Source organism: Erinaceus europaeus, chromosome 23, assembly GCF_950295315.1.
Source record: "Erinaceus europaeus chromosome 23, mEriEur2.1, whole genome shotgun sequence".
Lineage (NCBI taxonomy): Eukaryota > Metazoa > Chordata > Mammalia > Eulipotyphla > Erinaceidae > Erinaceus > Erinaceus europaeus.
Window position 1 is genome coordinate 6062799 of NC_080184.1, and position 20289 is coordinate 6083087.

Consider the following 20289-nt stretch of genomic DNA (forward strand, 5'->3'; position numbering starts at 1 on the left):
TTATTATTTTTATTTATAAAATGGAAACACTGACAAGGCCATAGGATAAGAGGGGTACAATTCCACACTATTCTGGCCACTGGAACGCCATATGCCATTCCATCCCCTGATAGATTTTCTACTCTTTATCCCTCTGGGAGCATGGACCCAGGGTCTTTATAAGGTGCAGAAGGTGGAAGGTCCAACTTCTGTAATTGCTTCCCCACTGAACATGGGCATTGGCAGGGTGATCCATACCCCCAGCCTTTCTCACTCTTTCCCTAGTGGGACTGGGATCTGGGGAGGTGGGGCTCCAGGACACATTATTGGAGTCCTCTGCCCTGGGAAGTCCGATTTGCATCATGGTGGCATCTGGAACCTGACTTTTTTTATTGTTGTTTGTCTTTTTATTTTCCCTTTTGTTGCCCTTGTTGTCTTTTTATTGTTGTTGTAGTTATTGTTGTTGTTATTGATGTCGTTGTTGGATAGGACAGAAAGAAATCGAGAAAGGAGGGAAGACAGAGAGGGGGAGAGAAAGATAGATACCTGCAGACCTGCTTCTCCGCCTGTGAAGCGACTCCCCTGCAAATGGGAAGCCCAGGGATCAAACCAGGATCCTTAGGCTGGTCCTTGTGCTTTGCACCACATGCGCTTAACCCGCTGCACTACCTCCCGACTCCCGGAACATGACTGTTTTATGGTGATACAAAGCAGGCACAGATCTTTGGCCTTTGTGCCAGCTGAGTTAAGGGTCTGGAGCCCATTTATTCTGGCCAGGCCAGGTTGCTCCCTAATTGTCTTTATCTTTTAATCTCTACCCCTGCATCAGGCCAACCTGCTTAGGCATGTGGGGGGTTGGGGGGGGGTGGAGATACAAAACTTCAGACACAAGGGAAGCATACGTTTATTATTTGCTGGGGGCCAGCCCCAGCAGGTTATTAGGGTAACCTGGAGGAGGAGGGGCATCAGCACAGAATGAGGAAGAATGAGAGATGAATGAGTTGATGCTGAATCAAACTCAAGCAGACATCTCTCATACTCAAGCAGAACTTTAATCTTATAGTCTCATAAGGCTTAGATCATTAAAACAAAAATCACCAAGGTATAGATTATTAAACATCACCAAGGCTTTGGTCATTAATACGTAAATCACCAAGACTTCTATTATTAATACAAAAATCACCAACTAAGAACAGCACAGGTAGGGAACACCTCCTGCTTTGTGGAACATTCACATTCCAGGGGCACTTTTCTCCCTAGAGATCACATCACAGTTTCTATGTCTTTTGTTATTCCAGTATCTGTGTGCTAAGCAAATGTCCTAATGATTAAGATTAATATTCTATCTGAATGTTTATGCCACCCTCTTGCCCTTATGCGTTAGACGCCAATGGTTCATAGAAAGTTCAAGCTTGTTATGTTTCTAGGGGCCTTAAACAAATTGAGCAGCCCATTTTTCATAAAATCTGTTCTATTGTTTGATCAAGGAGTTTTGTTTTGTTCCTTACTGAGAAGGCACCAAGGTGGTGCTGACCTGGCCAGCCTCTCCATAAAATTAAACTCTCTAGCTGGAATTCATCTTCTGTGTATGCTCACTGTGTGACCTAGGTTCTTGTGTACTATTCCTGAATCAGGAAGTGGGAGCATAGTGGTGGGTGGCAAATTAAAAGGCCCATTGTATCTAGGCAGGTACCATAACTTTCCATTTATTAATTATGCTATTTAAGGTGGCCCCTCCACTGTGGGAAGCACCAATCTTTGTCTATATTTTAGGGGGAACACTAAAGGAAGTGGTGTAGATAAAGGGGGAAACATTTCTTCCTCTTGGAGTTTCCTGAAAAATTCTGCATGACTGATATTGCTTGTTCCATTATGATCAGTCTTAACAGAGTGCAGTGCAGGTTTTGTCATTATTTTTGTTATTGGTCAGGCTCTGAGCCTGGCCATAGGTAAAGATTATTAAGACCACACAGAGCTTAATCCCAAGCCCTATACATGGCAAAAGGCAAGATGGTTTCAGTTTGGCCTGGAGAGTCTAGCCGTGCTGAACTTCCTGTGAAGCTGGTACCTTGTCAAGCAGCTCACATGGTGGTGCCTGTGCCAATTATTCATCTATTTTTCTTTTCCTTTTTTTTTTTTTTTTAAAGATTTTATGTGTTTATTAATGAGAAAGAGAGGAGAAGAGAGAGAAAGAATCAGACATCACTCTCGTACATGTGCTGCCAGGGATCAAACTCAGGACCTCTTGCTTGAGAGTCCAATGCTTTATCCACTGCACCACTGATCCGACCACTTATTCATATGTTTTTCTACTTCAGCTCCAGGAAATTCTCTGTGGAAAACAAAGGAATGGTGCAAGTTTATATAGGGTTTTACATCCCTGTTACACAAATGCAGACAAGGCCACTGTTTTACATTGACACAATACAGGCACATAATCCTATGTTCTGCTGCCAGCTAGACATGCGAGTCTGGTCTGTTTCTTCCAGAGGATTCCTCCCTCGCTGTCTTCATCTTAGCACACGGTGGCCTTGAGTTGTCCTGGTTAGGAATGTGGAGGGAGAAGGCAGCTGCACTTCCTAATTTGCTAGAAGGCATGTTAAGCATAGGGGAATCATAAGCTATATTCATCTGCTTTTCCACTTCAGGACTTGAAAGATGGATCTTTTGTGCTTTATAATATCCTACCTGTAGGTGAAAAAGCTGTGCTGGTGGATTTAAAGCCTGTTCTCAAGGTGCTGCTGTGATTACAGTTCATCTTCTGGCCTGAAAAGGAAGTCAGAGGAGGAGGAGGAATTGGCATTTCTGCAGGTAAGTAACCTATCCAGGTCAGAGGCTGTGTCTCCTTTTTCTCCTGAATGGGAGGCATTTTAAATTGTAAATGTTTATTTCTGCTTCAAATTGGACTGGCTTACCTATAACTCCACCTACTTAAAAAGAAGGAAATATTTTAGAGAGCTCTCCTCAGCCTCACATAGGATAAGGCACATTTTTCCATGACCCTGTTTCTCCTTTATATATATATTTTCTTATTTATTCTTAGATAAAGTCAGAGGGGAAGTGAGAGCAAAGTGGGAGATAGACAGGGAGATAGAGAGTGAAACTTGCAGTATTGCTTCACCACTAGTGAAGTTTTCTGCTGTAGGTGGGAACAGGGGGCTTAAAGCCAGGTCTTTCACTGTAATATGTGCTCAACAAGGCACACCAAACCCCAGCCGCCCGAGACCCTGTTTTATGCCTTTGAGCCCCACAGGCAGCATAAAAAGGGGATCGTTCATGAGCAGTGTAGTGATCCAGTAATGCCTCTGCTTCTCTTTTTTGTCCTTCACTCTCTCTCTGTGAAATAGGAAACAAATAATCTTCCACAAGTGGTGTACTCATGCAAACACAAAGCCCCAGCAAAGCCATGAAATGAAATCTTGAATTAAGTTCAAGCTTAATTTGAACACACTTTCTTGCTTCTCACAACTGCCTCTTCTTTCTCTCAATCCAGGTCTTCTTGTATATAGGTTGAAAATTTCTTTCTTCTTTTTTAAAAAAATTAAAAAAATATATTGATTCATTTCCTTTTGTTGCCTTTGTTGTTTTATTGTTGTAGTTATTATTGTTGTTGTTGATATTGTCATTGTTGGATAGGACAGAAAGAAATGGAGAGAGGAGGGGAAGACAGAGATGGGGAGAGAAAGATAGACACCTGCAGACCTGCTTCACCACCTGTGAAGCGAACCCCCTGCAGGTGGAGAGCCAGGGACTCGAACCAGGATCCTTATTCCAGTCTTTGCACTTTGCGCCACCTGCGCTTAACCTGCTGCGCTACTGCCTGACTTCCCTATTTCTTCTTTTTTAAAAAATTTTATTATCTTTATTTATTTGATAAAGACAGAGAGAAATTGAGAGAAAGGGGGAGACAGAGAGATACCTGCAGTACTGCTTTACCACTCATGAAGTTTTCCTTCTGCAGGTGGAAACTGGGGGCTAGGAGTGCATTGTAACATGGCCACTCAACCAGGTGTACCTCCACCTGGCCTCTATGTTGAAAAATTCTTAATTAGTGATGTGCACATATTTAAAGTGTTCCTTCATCACAGATCAAGAGAAAGGCATTAGCAAAGTCTTTTTTTAAAAATTTTTTTATTGAGGAAGGGATCTATTGTGGAGTTTCATGGAATTTGCAGAAGATGTCATCTTTTTTTTCTTTCTCCAAGGCTATTGCTGGGGCTTGCTGCCAACACTATGAATCCACAGCTCCTGGTGGTCATTTTCCATTTTTATTGGATAGGACAGAGAGAAATTGAGAAGGGAGGAGGAGAGACTTCTACAGACCTGCTTCACCACTTGTGAGGTGACCCCCCACACACACTGCAGGTGTTGAGCCAGGGGCACAAACTTGGATCCTTATGCAAGTAACCTTGTGCTTCACACGATATACGCTTAACCCAGTGCACTACTGTTTAGCCCCCATGTTTAGCTTCCATGCGTATGATCTGACAACTCTATAAAAGTTTGACAGCGAATGGCTAAATCATCAAGAGGACTGTATGACCAAGAGTTACTCAGGTTTGTGTAAAAGTAAAGAAATCTTGTTGTGAAGTATGTTGAAAAAATAAACTGGTTGAGAACACATGTTACAATGCACAGGAACCTATGTTCAAACCTTCAGTCCCTACCTGCAGTGGGATAGCTTAGCAAGTGGTGCAGCAATGATGTAGGTGTCTTTCTGTCTGTCTTCCTCTCTATCTCCCCTTTCTCTCTCAATTTCTGACTGTCTCTATCTAATATATAAAGATAATAGTGGTCTTGGGTAGATAGCATAATGGTTATGTAAAGAGACTCTCATGCCTGAGGTTCCAAAGTCCCAGGTTCAGTCTCCTGCACCACCTTAAGCCAGAGCTGAGCAGTGCTCTGGTTAAAGAAAAAAATGAGGGTGAGGGGTTGGGCCAGCGGGTTAAGTGCACGTAGCGCAAAGTGCAAGGACTGGCACATAAGGATCCAGTTTGCGCCCCCAGCTCTTCACCTCTAGGGGGGTAGCTTCGCAAACGGTGAAGCAGGTCTGCAGGTGTCTATCTTTCTCTCCTCCTGTCTGTCTTCCCCTCCTCTCTCAATTTCTCTCTGTCCTATTGAACAATGACATCAATAACAACAACAATAATAACTACTACAACAATTAAAAACAAGGGAAACAAAAGAGAAAATAAATAGATATTTTTTTAAAAAGGAGATATTGTTTTACTTTAGACACATATAAAATCATGCTTTATCGTAAGCTGGCTTTTCAAAAGTAAATGTTACTAGATAAAGTCAATACTTAAAAGCATAGAGGAAAAACATTTTATTTTATTTTTATATTTATTTATTCCCTTTTGTTGCCCTTGTATTTCATTGTTGTAGTTATTATTGTTATTGATATTATTGTTGTTGGAAAGGACAGAAAGAAATGGAGAGAGGAGGGAAAGACAGAGAGGGAGAGAGAAAGACAGATACCTGCAGACCTGCTTCACCACCTGTGAAGCGCCTCCCCTGCAGGTAGGGAGCTGGGGGCTTGAACCGGGATCCTTATGTCGGTCCTTGCACTTTGCGCCACGTGTGCTTAACCCGCTGCACTACCTCCCGACTCCCAAAATATGATATTTTAATATACTTATTTTGTCAAAGAATCTGGAGAAAGTAGGAGCTTCTGGTGTCATATCACCTGGATGGTTATTATTTTTCCATGTGCTTTATGAAGAGAAATAGTTCCCACTCCATCCAGCAACTAATGCTAGATGAGACCAGTGATTTAAACATAAATACACTATTAAACTTTTAGTATGTATTGCATTCTTTTTATTATCACAGCATAACCTACATTATATTAAATAATTCAGCCCTCTAACCTATGAATTTTCAAAAACCTATTTCATAATTTATTCCATAGTTATTTTTCCCAGAGTACTGCTGAGCTCTGGCATAAGGAAGTGTTGGGATTGAACCTGGGACTTTGGAGCCTCAGGCATGAGAGGCTCTTTGTATAACCGTTATGCTAACTACCCCAACCCCTAGCATGATTTCTTTAGCAATCTCATGTTCATTGATTTTCTTAAATTGTGTTGAATGATCTTTCATTTAAGACAGAGAGGGGGAGAGAAAGATAGATACCTGCAGACCTGCTTCACTGCCTGTGAAGTGACTCCCCTGCAGGTGAGGAGCTGGGTGCTTGAACTGGGATCCTTATGCCTTTGCCCCACGTGCTCTTAACCCCCTGCGCTACCACCCGACTCCCCCCCCCCCCCGGAAGTATATTTTATTCTGACTAAATATCTGGGTTGATGTAATTGTAATTACATCAAATGTAAATGTTATTCTAGCACTTTCAATTTTATTTCTTAAATGTTTTCTTTTTTAATATATTATTTATTTTTCTATTTATTTGTTGGGTATAGACAGAGAAATCCAGAGGGGTAGAGAAAATAGCAAGAAAGAGAGACAGTGCATTTATTTATACTGCTGACCCCAAAGCCAGCAATAACCATGGAGGCAATACTAATTATAATGATAATAATAATAATATTTTAACATACACATTTTGCAAATAGAACTGAAAAATATAAATTCCATGTGTCACATCACCTGGGTAGTTATTTGTCCATGTGCTTTATGAAAACAAATAGGCCCAATTCCACCAGTCACCAATGTATGAGGTGACCATTGAGATATATGTGAGTACTTACACCATTAAGCTCTTAGTATGTATTGTATTCTCTTTTAATACAATGCATTTTCAGTGACTTAATTTTTTAAATTTAATTTCTCTTTTATTAGTGATTAAATATTGATGTAGAAAATTCTAAGGTAAGTGATCTTGGAGGTGGCACACTGGACACTCAAGCATGAGGTCACAAGTTCAATGCCTGCTGTACATGTGTCACATGTACCAGAGTGATAACTGGTTCTTTCCTTCTCTCTCCTATCTTCCTCATTAATAAATAAGTAAATTAATTAATTATTATTTTTAAAAAGAGAAAACAAGGGTAGATAGCATAATGGTTATATGCAAACAGACTCTCATGCCTGAAGCTCCAAAGTCCCAGGTTCAATCCCCCGCACCACCATAAGCCAGAGCTGAACAGTGCTCTGGTTAAAAAAAAAAAAGAGAGAGATAACAAAATTGTAAGATAATAGTAGTGTAACTCCAACAACAATAATTATAACAACAATTAAAAAAAAGACAGCAAGGGCAACAAAACGGAAAGTAAATAAATATAAAAAAAATAACAGAATAATTCCATATAGCTCCCACAACCAGAGCTCTGTGCCCCATTCCCTCCATTAGAAACCTCTGTAGTTCACCTGAGATAACTTATCTAGGCTGGTTCCTTGGCTCACCCTACACTTCCTTTCTAGCTCACCTGAGTTGTATACTTTTAATTCTCACAGCACAACCTGAATTATCAAACAGTGCAACCTTCTATCCTATGAATTTCCAGAACCTATTTCAATATATAACTATCTTATGGTAGAATGGGCTTTTAAGAAATATTTTTAAAAAATATTTCTCCTGAAATCTCATAGTCTATTGTCTTTGGTTCTCTCTCTTTAAGAATTTTAATTTTTTTTATTTATAAAAAGGAAACATTGACTAAACCATAGGATAAGAGGGATACAACTCCACACAATTCCCACCATTAGAACTCCGTATCCCATCCCCTCCCCTGATAGCTTTCCTATTCTTTATCCCTCTGGGAGTATGGACCCAGCGTCATTATGGGGTGCAGAAAGTGGAAGGCATGGCTTCTGTAATTGCTTCCCCGATGAACATGGGCATTAACAGGTCAATTTATATTCCCAGCCTGTCTCTCTCTTTTTCTAGTGGGGCAGGGCACTGGGTAAGCAGGGCTCCAGGTGGGGTTGTCTGTCCAGGGAAGTCTGGTTGGCATCATACTAGCATCTGGAACCTGGCGGCTGAAAGAGAGTTAACATATAAAGCCAAACAAGTTGTTGACTAATCATGAACCTAAAGGCTGGAATAGTGCTGATGAAGAGTTGGGGGGTGGGTGTCTCTGTTTTGTAGATAGCTAGTAGGCCTATTTTAGTTATATTCCAAAGGGCCCATGGCTATACTAGTTTTTTTTTTTTTCCTGAGCCTAAAATCTGACATGCAGGTGGATCCAAGTTATTGTCTGGAGAGATTGATGTCATGGCTGGAAAAGGACCAGAAAGCTATATCAGGGAAGAGAGTAGCTCCCAAATATGGGAAAGGGGTATAAATATTGTTCACTGTAAACCCCATCGATTTGATCTAATCTGTAGCCCATATTCAGCTGAGGATGCTATGTGACTTCTGCATTCCTATAGATCTGAGCTCACATTCTGTGGTTATGAATAGGAACGTTCCAAGCTGCCCCAATTCCAGGACACATCTTCCTCAGGTGGAACATAGAGTATGTTGTCCAGCCTCCCTTCAGAGGATAAAACATTCTCTACTGTTGTTGATTCAAGTTGAGGGCAAGGTCCTATGGGGGCCCACAAAGAGTTCTATTGTGTTGTTCCTGATAGAAATGACCAGTCATAGGGAGTCAGGCGTAGCGCAGTGGGTTAAGCACAGGTGGTGCAAAGCGCAAGGACCAGCATAAGGATCCCAGTTCGAGCCCTTGGCTCCGCACCTGCAGGGGAGTCACTTCTCAGGCGGTGAAGCCAGTCTGCAGGTGTCTCTCTTTCTCTCCCCCTCTCTATCTTCCCCATCTCTCTCCATTTCTCTCTGTCCTATCCAACAACAATGATAACAATAACAACAATGATAAACAAGGGCAACACAAGGGAAAATATATATATATGACCGGTAACAATGGAGAAAGGGATTTATTCGAGGTCTAGGCCCATCATGTCTGTTTGGGAATCTCTGGACTCCCCAATTAGGGCCCCAGCTGATGGGGTGGCCTGATAGTGACTAAAGAGTCATCATTAAAGTATGCCAGTCTCTTGCCCTTATTCAGCTTTTGCAGTCCTTGTTTTGATAAGGTTAGCTTTGGAGTGAGTGTACAAAGTATAATAGAAGGTAGGTGAGGAGGTTATCTAAGTCTAAATAGATTCTATTTCATTATGAACTTTATACTGATTCACTGCAGACTATTGTGTACTTTTGCTTTCAGGTATGTATTTTGCCCTAATTTATGGATACATGTGAACATATGCTCCATCTCACGGGACCTGGTCTATATCTAGGATTTGGGACTTGGTTAGGAAGTGAACCTCCTGGAATGGAATTTGAGTATCCTATGAAAGGAAAGGTCTCACCCGAGTAATGAGGGTGAAGGGTTGACACTCCATGCCTGATGTCTCTGGACACAGTCTGCAGTGAAGCGTGTTGAGGTGGTACTCGTTGCATTGATTAAGTTGGGATTGGTGGATGCAATATCATTTGGTATGAACTGAGAGAAGCATGGAGGAAAGTGAGCCCCATCTAGTGGTTCTAGGACTGGGGGAAATATAGGCTCTATAGAGGAAGCGGGAGATTCCTGCTATCTTGGGGTTTAAGAAGACAGTAGATAGTTTTGCTATAATCACATTCTTTGGCAATTGGGTTAACTCTGAAATTCCCTTGGTTAGGATTTGCTGTATCATACACAACATCACCATAATTTATGTCCTTTGACAATATTTTTATATAGCTATGCCACCAGTGGCTTCTGTTGTCCCTGGTCTAAACTTTTTTTTTAATAGTTTTTTTTCAAATTTATTTTCTCTTTTGTTGCCGTTGTTGTTTAACATTGTTGTGGCTATTGATATCATTGTTGTTGGATAGGACAGAGAGAAATGGAGAGAGGAGGGGAAGACAGAGAGGAGGAGAGAAAGATAGACACCTGCAGACCTGCTTCACTGCCTGTGGAGTGACTCCCCTGCAGGTGGGGAGCTGGGGGCTCGAACTGGGATCCTTAGTCCAGTCCTTGAGCTTTGCGCCACCTGCGCTTAACCCACTGTGCCACCGCCCGACTCCCCTGCTCTAAGCTTTTAAGAGAATCAACATATCAAAGACTCAGCCTATGATCTGTGCATTAAAAAGTTTGAGACGTTCAATCAATTTTCCCCCTCTCATATTAATTAGTGATTTATATGACTACAAATTAATAGGAGTGTACATAAACACCATCCCCACCACCAAAAGTCAGTGTCCCATTCCATATCCCATTCACTCCCACCAGTGAAGCCAAACTTCTGCCCTCGCCCTAAACCCAGAGATTTTTACTTTGGTGCCCTACTAAGAAAATATGTAAAGGGTGCTCATAAATACCATAATGGTTATACAACATGACACTCATGCCTGAGGATCCAAAGGCCCAGGTTCACTCCTATTTCAATATATAATTATATTATGGTAGCATGACTTTTTTTTTTTAACATTTCTCCTTGAATCTCATGGTCTTTAGTCTTGCTTTCTCTCTCTTTAAATAAATATTTACAGGGTGCTCATAAATGGCATAATGCTTATGCAACATGACACTCATGACTAAGGAGCGAAAGACCCAGGTTCACTCCTTCTTACGATTGTAGGCACCAGCTGTGCAATGCTCTAGCAAAATAAATACATATTTAATAGTTCTTTTTTTTCCCTTCATAGGACAGAGAGAAATAGATAAGTGATGGGAAGATAGTGAGGGGGAAAGAGAGACAGAGAGAGACACCTACAAGATTGCTTCATGGCTTGTGTAACTTAATCCTTGCAGGTGGGGATGGGGGACTTGAACCTAGGTCCTTATACATGGTAATGAGGACATCATTGACTTCTAAAAAAAAAAATCTTACCGTGGTCCAGGAGGTGGCGCTGTAGATAAAGCTTTGGCTTCTTCACAATGAGGTTCAGAGTTCAATCGGTGGCTGCACATGTTCCAGAGTGATGTCTGGATCTTTCTCTGCTCTTGTCTTTCTCATGAATAAATAAACAAAAATCTTAAAAAAAAAAAATACCCCACGGGAGTCGGGCTGTAGCACAGCGGGTTTAGCGCAGGTGGCACAAAGCACAAGGACCGGCATAAGGATCCCGGTTCGAACCCAGTTCCCCACCTGCAGGGGAGTCGCTTCACAGGCGGTGAAGCAGGTCTGCAGGTGTCTATCTTTCTCTCCTCCTCTCTGTCTTCCCCTCCTCTCTCCATTTCTCTCTGTCCTATCCAACAACGACAACAACAATAATAACTACAACAATAAAACAACAAGGGCAACAAAAGGGAATAAATAAATAAAATAAATATTAAAAAAAGTACCCCACTTATTTATTGGATAGGGACATTCATAAATCAAAAGGAAAAGGAGAGTTAGAGAGAAAGTGAGACAGAGACGCCTGCGGCACTGCTTCACCACTCGCAAAGCGTTCTTTCTGCAGGTGGAGACTGGGGACCTGAACCTGGGTCCTTCGTGCATTGTAACATATGTGTTCAAGCAGGTGAGCCACCACCTGAATCCTGATTTGTTTAAAATATGTTAGCTGGCAGAAAATGCAGAGACGGAAAGTTTTGTATCTGAGGCCGGGTGGTGGCACATCTGATTGAGTACACATGTTACAATGTGCAAGGGCCCAGATTCAAGTCCCTGGTCCCCACCTGCAGGGAGAAAGCATTGTGATTGGTGAAGCAGTGTTGCTGGTGTGTATCTGTCTCTCAGTTTATTGCCCTTTCTCAATTTCTGGCTGTCTCTATCCAACAAGTAAATAAAGATTATTTAAAAAAAAAAAGAAAAGAAACAAAAAGTTTTGTATCCTGGTAGACCTCAGAAGGCTCATTTACACATTGACAGGGAATATAAATAATGATTTGGGTGTAATGAGATCTCAACTAATGGTGGGAATATTTAAAAAAATTTTTTTATATTTATTTATTTACTTTCTCTTTTGTTGCCCTTGTTTTTTATTGTTGTTGTAGTTATTATTGTTGTTGTTATTGATGTCGTCATTGTTAGATAGGACAGAGAGAAATGGACAGAGGAAGGGAAGACAGAGGAGGAGAGAAGGATAGACACCTGCAGACCTGCTTCACCACTTGTGAAGTGACTCTCCTGCAGGTGGGGAGCCAGAGGCTCGAACTGGGATCCTTATGCGGGTCCTTGCATTATGCAATCTCAGTATAGGCCACTTACAGACAACTAGACTTAGCCTGATACGTTTATATCCTATGATGATAAGTTCTCTTTAGAGTGAGCATTTTCAGTAAGGCACACAGTTGCCAATTTTCAGAAAAGGACATTAAAATCAGCTGGGAGGTAAATTTCTCCTGATTAAGAATCTAGGTTGGGAGTCAGGCGGTAGTACAGTGGATTAAGCGCACGTGTTGCAAAGCGCAGGGACAGGCATAAGGATCCCGGTTCTATCCTGCTGCTCCCCACCTGCAGGGGAGTCACTTCACAGGTGGTGAAGCAGGTCTGCAGGTGTCTTCCTCTCTCCCACTCTGGCTTCCCCTCCTCTCCATTTCTCTCTGTCCTAACAACGACGACATTAGTAACTACAACAATAATAACTACAACAACAATAAAAAAACAAGGGCAACAAAAGGAAAAAAATAAATAAAAAGAAAAAATAAAGGGAGTCGGGCAGTAGCACAGCAGGTTAAGCGCACGTGGCGCAAAGCGCAAGGATCGGAGTAAGGATCTGGGTTCGAGCCCCCGGCTCCCCACCTGCAGGGGAGTCACTTCACAGGCAGTGAAGCAGGTCTGCAGGTGTCTTTCTCTCCCCTCTCTGTCTTCCCCTCCTCTCTCCATTTCTTTCTGTCCAACCAAACAAAAACGACCTCAATAATAACTACAACAATAAAACAACAAGGGCAACTTATGACTCCTTTATAGGGAGTCAATAATAAATAAACAAATATATATAAAGAATCTGGGTTGACCATCCAAATCTATAACTAGTTCCTTTACTTACTTTTTTTGTCAGTTAATAATCTTACTCTAATCAATCATAAGTCAGATATCTCACTTGGAGATATACTCCTTGCCATAGTTGAAGCACCAAATATGACCCCCTGGTACTGCCCATGGCAGATCTGTGCAGTGTTCTGCTTTCTCCCTCCTATAAAATTAACACATACATCTAAAAAGTAATTAGAAAGTAGAAGAACTGACAGGGTCTTTTGATAATTCTTCAGGAGATGCTACCTCCAGATTCATTGATTCTCTTTAACAAGAAAAGTCTCTGGGACTTTATTTTTAAAATTTTTTTCTAGAATGTACAATTATGTTACCTGTGGACTTTTGTGAATTCCATGAGAGGCCCAATATCTGCTAAAATTTTCGGTTTGTATACTGAAATAGTGACAGCATAGTTCATAGTAATCCATGATCCATCATCCACCTAGTAGTTTATAAGTAGGGGGACAGTCTTGATTCCATCCTGAAAACAAAATTGAAATGTTCTCTGATGAATTATATTATCTGTAAAAAGAATTTGTGATGGTGATGCCTATTTTTAAATTTGGGAGCAGATGGGTGTTGATGTCCTCAGTGGCATAGAAAAAGGTCAGAGTATAATGACAATGATGGCAGCGTCAGCTAAGTGGAGGGCACAGCATTTTTTATATTTATTTATTTACTTATTCTCTTTTGTTGCCCTTATTGTTTTATTGTTGTAATTATTATTGTTGTTATTGATGTCGTTGCTATTGGGTAGGACAGAGAGAAATGGAGAGAGGAGGGGAAGACAGAGGAGGGGAAGAAAGACAGACACCTGCCGACCTGCTTCACCACCTATGAAGTGACTCCCCTGCAGGTGGGGAGCCAGGGACTCGAACCAGGATCATTATGCTGGTCCTTGCGCCACCTGTGCTTAACCCACTGCGCTACCACCCAACTTCCCCATTTTTCTAATTCTTTTTTAATTTTTTAAATTTTTTATTATGTGTATTTATTTATTGGATAGAGATAGTCAGAAATGGAGGGGGGAGAGAGAGATAGAGAGACACCTGCAGTCCTGCTTCACCACTCATGAAGCTTTCCGCCTGCAGGTGGGGACCAGGGGCTCGAACCAGGGTCCTTAGGCACTGTAACATGTACGCTCAACCCGGTGCCCCACTACCTGGCCCCCTCCCATTTTTCTACTTCTTATCTACTTTCTAGTCTACTTTCTGTTGCATCTGTATCACAGTCCTTGGCTTTGGTTGGGGCATTACTGACTGACTGATTCACCCCACACAGGACACACAGGTTGGAGGTTCCATGTGTTGTGAGCACCCTGTTAGCAGTCTCTCACTGTGTCCAGTGAAGCCCAGATTGATTGGCCCTGACTGGACCCTGGCATTTCAGTAAGTGGAAATAAGGATTTCTCTCCTGTTCTTCTCTCCTCTTTCCTCCTCCTCCTCCTATTTTTGTTGTTTGTTTGTTTGTTTGTTTTTTACCAGATCATAGCTCACACCTCTAGCTTCTGGTGGTGCTAGGGATTGAATCCTAGACCTCTGAACCTTAGGCATGAAGGTCTTTTGCAAAACCATGATGCTATCACCCCATTCCTTTCTGTTTCTTTTAGTGGAAGCTGTTAAAGCCTCTCCCCCGCCCCCCCCCCCCCCCAGCCTGTACAGTTTTGCATTGTTCTCACTCCCATTGTTCTGGCCTTAACTAAGGATCTGTCTAGATAAGTACCCCAGGATTAGCCTGTCTTCCTACATAGTTAATGGGAGAAAATACTAGCAGTCTTGGTCCTCTGCTTGAGGGACATGAGAAAGAGGAGGAAAGAGTTCACGCTGGGCCCGGGAGATAACATAACAGCTGTATGAATGACCTTCATGCCCGAGAAGCCTGAGGCTCTGAGCTCCAATGGTTCCGTTGGCAGAACCACTTAAAAAGGCAGAGCTCACTCTAAGGAGTTACAACTCCAAAGCACGAGACTGAGGCTGCAGGGAGGGCAAGGAGGTATGTTTATTGCACCAGCAGAGCCAAGTGGCTTTTTCCCCACACCTGACTGAGTGTGCCAGTTCAGAAGGCCTCTTATAAAAAATAAATAAATAAAATAAAGAAGGCTTCTTATAACCTCTTCAAACTGGTCTCTGTGTGAGCTGATTGGTTACAGGGTGGTTTTAGAAAGGGAGTGCTTTTTGCCTCCAGGGTTACTGCTGGGTCTCTGGTGCCTGCACTAGGAATCCACTGCTCCTAGAGGCTACTTTTCCCATTTTGTTGCCCTTGTTGTAGTTGTTATTGTCATAGCTGTTGTTGTTGGATAGGACAGAGAGAAATGGAGAGAGATGGGGAAGACAGAGAAGAGGAAAAAAAGATAGACACCTGCAGACCTGCTTCACCGCTTGCGAAGCGACCTCCTGCAGGTGGGAAGCCGGGGGCTCTAATTGGGATCCTTTGTGCCATGTGTGCTTAACCTGCTGCGCTACCACCCAGCTCCCGAAAGGAGTGTTTTGATTGGTTACATCCTCAACTACTAAGATACAAATGAATACAAAACAAAATGTGTGAATGGATTGGCTACATTCTGTACTGGGAAGTTAAAATGAAAGATCCAATTTGATTGGTTACATTCTAGTTTGTGGTTATCAATCAATATATACCATTTGATTGTTCACATTTTAATCTGCTGAGGTATGGAATACAGACACGAGAGTACTACCCACAGTGGGTTTATATTCTTTACCTGGGGAATTTTCATGTCTTTACTAAAATGTGTAGGCTTTGAGAAGGACCTGATCTACAAGATAACTCACTAAGTGGGCCCCAAGGGGTTTGTTCCTAAATCTTTTCTCTTCAGTTTGGAAGGATAGGGTATTGGGCCTTCTATGCATTGCAGTGTCTGCCCTGTAGGTGCAGTGCTGCCAAGCAAAGAGGCCTTGCTGGTGGATGTAAGTCAGAGGCTCCAACACCTGCTGTGATTTCGCTTCATTTTCTGGCCTGAAAAGAAATTGAGAGAAAGGGGAAAGAATGGCAGTTTCTCAGGTAAGTGACATGCTGCTCATCTGATTTTGTCTTTTTCCTCCTGAACAAGTTGTGTTTAATTTTTTTTTATAAAATTCTTTTTATCTTTATCTGTTATATAGAGGCAGTCAGAAATTGAGAGGAAAGGAGGTGACAGAGAGGGAGAGAGACAGAGGGACACCTGCAGCATTGCTTCACCACTTGTGAAGCTTTCCCCCTGCAGGTGGGGACCAGGGGCTCGAACCTGGGTCCTTGCACACTGTAACATGTGCGCTCGACCAGGTACGCCACCACCAAGTTGTGTTTTAATTTATAAGTATATTTTACATTATAAATGTTTATTTCACTACTTCTGAATTTCCTGCATGTTTCCCTTTCCAGTCACTTCTTTAAAAACTTATTTTTCAGGAGCTGGGCGGTAGCACAGCGGGTTAAGCGCATGTGGCTCAAAAAAGCACAAGGACTGGCGAAAAGATCCTGGTTCGAGCCCCGGCTTCCCACCTGCAGGGGGTTCACTTCACTGGCAGTGAAGCAGGTCTGCAGGTGTCTGTCTTTCTCTCCCCTTCTCTGTCTTCCCCTCCTCTCTCCATTTCTCTCTGTCCTATCCAACAACAACAACAGCAATAACAATAATAATGATAAACAAGGGCAACAAAAGGGGAAAAAAATAAATTTTAAAAAACACTTATTTTCCCACCAGGATTAGCACTGCGACTCAGTGTCTGCATACTGTCACCAGTCTTTGCTGCCATGATATATAGGTACAGATATGGATAGACATGAGAAGAAGAGGAGGCAGAGAAAGTGAAGGAGAAGGAGAAACACCTGCAGCACTGTTCCTTCATCTGTGACACTTCCCCCTGCAGGTGTTGGGGGGATAAGACTTAAACCTGGAATCTCACAGGTGATAATGTATGCCCTCAACTGTGTGCCACATGAAGACCCTGGTAAAGAATTAAAATGGGGCCGGGTGGTAGCACAGCGGGTTTAGCACACATGGTGCGAAGCGCAAGGACCGGCTCAAGGATCCCAGTTCAAACCCCCAACTCCCCACCTCCAAGGGGGTCGCTTCACAAGCGATTAAGCAGGTCTGCAGGTGTCTATCTTTCTCTCTCCCACTCTCTGTATTCTCCTCCCCTCTCAGTTTCTCTCTGTCCTATCCAACAACATCGAAAGCATTAGCAACAATAGTAATAACAACAAGGATATACAACAAGGGCAACAAAGGGGAAAAAATAGCCTCCAGGAGCAGTGGATTCCAAGTGCAGACACCGAGTCCCAGCCATAATCCTGGAGGCAAAAAAGAAAAAAATATATATATATAATTTTTCTATTTATAATTAAAAAAAAAATTTATTTATTCCCTTTTGTTGCCCTTGTTGTTTTATTGTTGTAGTTAATATTGATGTTGTTGTTGGATAGGACAGAGAGAAGTAGAGAGAGGAGGGAAAGGCAGAGGGAGGAGAGGAAAAAAGACTCCTGTAGACCTGCTTCACTGCCTGTGAAGCGACTCCCCTGCAGGTGGGGATCCGGGGCTTGAACCTGGATCCTTACGCTGGTTCTTGCACTTCGCACCGCGTGTGTATAATCCACTGCGCTACCACCCGACTCCCATATATGATTTTTACTTACTTATTTGCTAGAGACAGCCAGAAATTGAGAGGGAAGGGAGTAATAGAGAGAGAGAGAGGCACCTTCAACAACGTTTTACTACTTGCAAAGCTTTCTCTATGCAGGTGGGGATCAGGGGCTTGAACCTAGGTCCTCGGGCATTGTAGCGTGCACTCAATCTGGTATGCCACCAGCAGTTCCCCCTATTAAGGAATTTTTGAGTGTCATACTCAGATATCCAGTTTCAACCCCTGGAACCCCATCGGGTTATGAAGAGGAAACTTCAAGAGTGTCACTGAGGTTTCTTTACTGTTTCTTTTCTCTTGCCCTCTATAGGAAATAGGAAATAAGTAAAATTATTCCACCAGGAGTAATTAAGTTCAGTAGAACATAATTTCTTATACCCAAAGACTTCTATTTCTCTGCCCCAGAAGTCTGTGTGGGATGAAGAATTCTTTTTTTTTTTTTAATGATTTTATTATCTTTATTTATTGACTGGATAGAGACAGCCAGAAATTGAGAGAGAAGGAGGTGATAGAGAGCGAGAGAGACAGAGAGATACCTGTAGTCCTGCTTCACCAGAGATAGCCAGAAGTCGAGAGGGAAGGATTTGATAGCGAGAGAGACAGAGAGACACCTGCAGCCCTGCTTCACTAGAGACAACCAGAAATCAAGAGGGAAGGAGGTGATAGAGAGCGAGAGAGACAGAGAGACACCTGCAGCCCTACTTCACCACTCGCAAAGCTTTCCCCCTGCAGGTGGGGACTGGGGGCTCAAACCCAGCTCCTTGAGCATCGAAATATGTGCGCTCAACCAGGGGCACCACCACCCGACCCCGGGATGAAGAATTCTTATCTTGAGGGGGTGAGTGATGCTGCACCCAGTTAGGCAAATAACTTACCATGTACAGGAACCCAATTTTAAGCGCCTTTCCCCACTTCTATGGGGAATGATAACAAGCAGTGAAGTAGGTCTGCAGGAGTCTCTCCCTCTCTCTCTGTCCTATTCCCTCCCAATTTATCTCTTTCCTACTGAATTAAAAATAGGAAGAAAAAGAGGAAAACCCTGCTTGAAGCCATCAGTGCCGGTTCTGATTCCCAGCAATAATCCTGATGGCAGGAAAAAAAATCATATCTAATTTTGGAATGCAACAGTTGAAAATGCTTTATTTTTCATAGCTCTTTTTGTTGTGACAAGTGACTCAAGTTTGATATAATCTCAGTGGTTCCTTTCTTCTTTTGTTATCCTTGCAGTGGAGCTCAATTCTGTGAAGACATTTCCAAATAAGACATTATTTACTGTGCTACTGCTGATCTCTCCTGTGTTTCATGTTTACTTGTCTAACCTCAAAGTGTCTGCTCATTTTGACTTTACACAGAGTGTCCTATGTTTTTTTTCTTCCACATGTGATGAATATACACACTCAGCATCATTTACTGTGGAGACTTCGTCCTCCTAATGCACAGCATTCGCTCTGTTACTTTAAACAAGTTTATAGTTATTTGAATTGGGACTGCATACAATTTGTGTGTGTGCACGCATATATATGTGTGTGTATATATAATTTTTTAATTAATTTTTTTTGCCTCCAGTCACTGGGGCTTTGTGCCAGTTTGATCCACTGTTCTTGGCAGACATTTCTTTCTCCTTTCTCTCTTTCTTTCTTTTTTAAATATTTATTCCCTTTTTGATGCTCTTGTTTTATTGATGTCGTTGTTGGATAGGACAGAGAAAAATGGAGAGAAGAGGGGAAAACAGAGAGTAGGAAAGATAGACACCTGTAGACCTGCTTCACCGCCTGTGAAGCAACTCCCCTGCAGGTGGGGAGCCGGGGGCTCGAACCAGGATCCTGACTCCAGTCCCTGCGCTTTGTGCCACCTGCTCTTAACCTGCTGTGCCACCGCCCAACTCCCTGTCCTTTGTTTCTCCCTTTCTTTCTCTTTTTCTTCCTTTCTTCATTTTATTTGATAGGACAAAGAGAAATTGAGAGGCGTGAGGGAGAGAGATAGAGAAGGAGAGAGAAAGATAGACATCCGCAGCCCTGCTTCACCACTTGTGAAATGTGCCCACTGCAGGTGGGGAGTGGGAGCTCGACCTGGGTCCTTGTGTACGTTCTTGTATATAACACTATGTGTGCTTAGCTTGGCGTACCACTGTGTGTTGCCTATGTATCACTTTCCTAAAATGGTCATTTGGTGTTGATAATTTTTCTTTTTAAAAAAAAATATGTATTTATTTATTTAAAAAATAGTTATTAAAATATATATTTATTTAAAATATATTTATTTATTTGTTGCCCTTACTGTTTTATTGTAGTTATTGATGTTGTTGTTGGATAGGACATCGAGAAATGGAGAGAGGAGGGGAAGAGAGAGAGGAGGAGAGAAAGATAGACACTTGCAGACCGGCTTCACTGCTTGTGAAGTGACTCCCCAGCAGGTGGGGAGCCGGGGGCTCGAACCGGTATTCTTAATGCCGGTCATTGCGCTTTGTGCCACCTGCGCTTAACCCACTGCGCTACCGCCCGACTCCCAATGTTGGTAATTTTTCTAATCCATAGCAAACAGTATTGTTTGCCTTATGACTGTCATTTATTTTAATAACTATTTATATTTTAATAACTATTTTTTAAAAATGTTTTAAGTATTTATTTTATTTTTGAGAGAGATGCAGAGAGAGAGACAGAGAGCAACACCAGAGCACTGCTTAGCTCTGGCTTATGGTGGTGTCGGGGATTGAACCTGGGACTTCGGAGCCTCAGGCATGAGAGTCTCTTTGCATAACCATTATGCTATCTATCCCCGCCCATAATTTTTCAAATTTATCTCTTAAAAA

At 42.2% G+C, this 20289-nt stretch overlaps 1 protein-coding gene across 1 annotated transcript in view; it reads left to right on the top strand.

The window, feature by feature from the left end:
- The window catches only part of LOC103123677 (zinc finger protein 791-like), a 45574-nt gene that overhangs the window by 4635 nt on the left and 20650 nt on the right, over window positions 1-20289 (top strand). Inside the window, 2 exon segments of the mRNA XM_060182088.1 lie at window positions 14128-14234; window positions 15733-15864. Of these exon segments, the coding sequence (XP_060038071.1) occupies window positions 15850-15864 (15 nt within the window). The 5' untranslated portion in view covers window positions 14128-14234; window positions 15733-15849.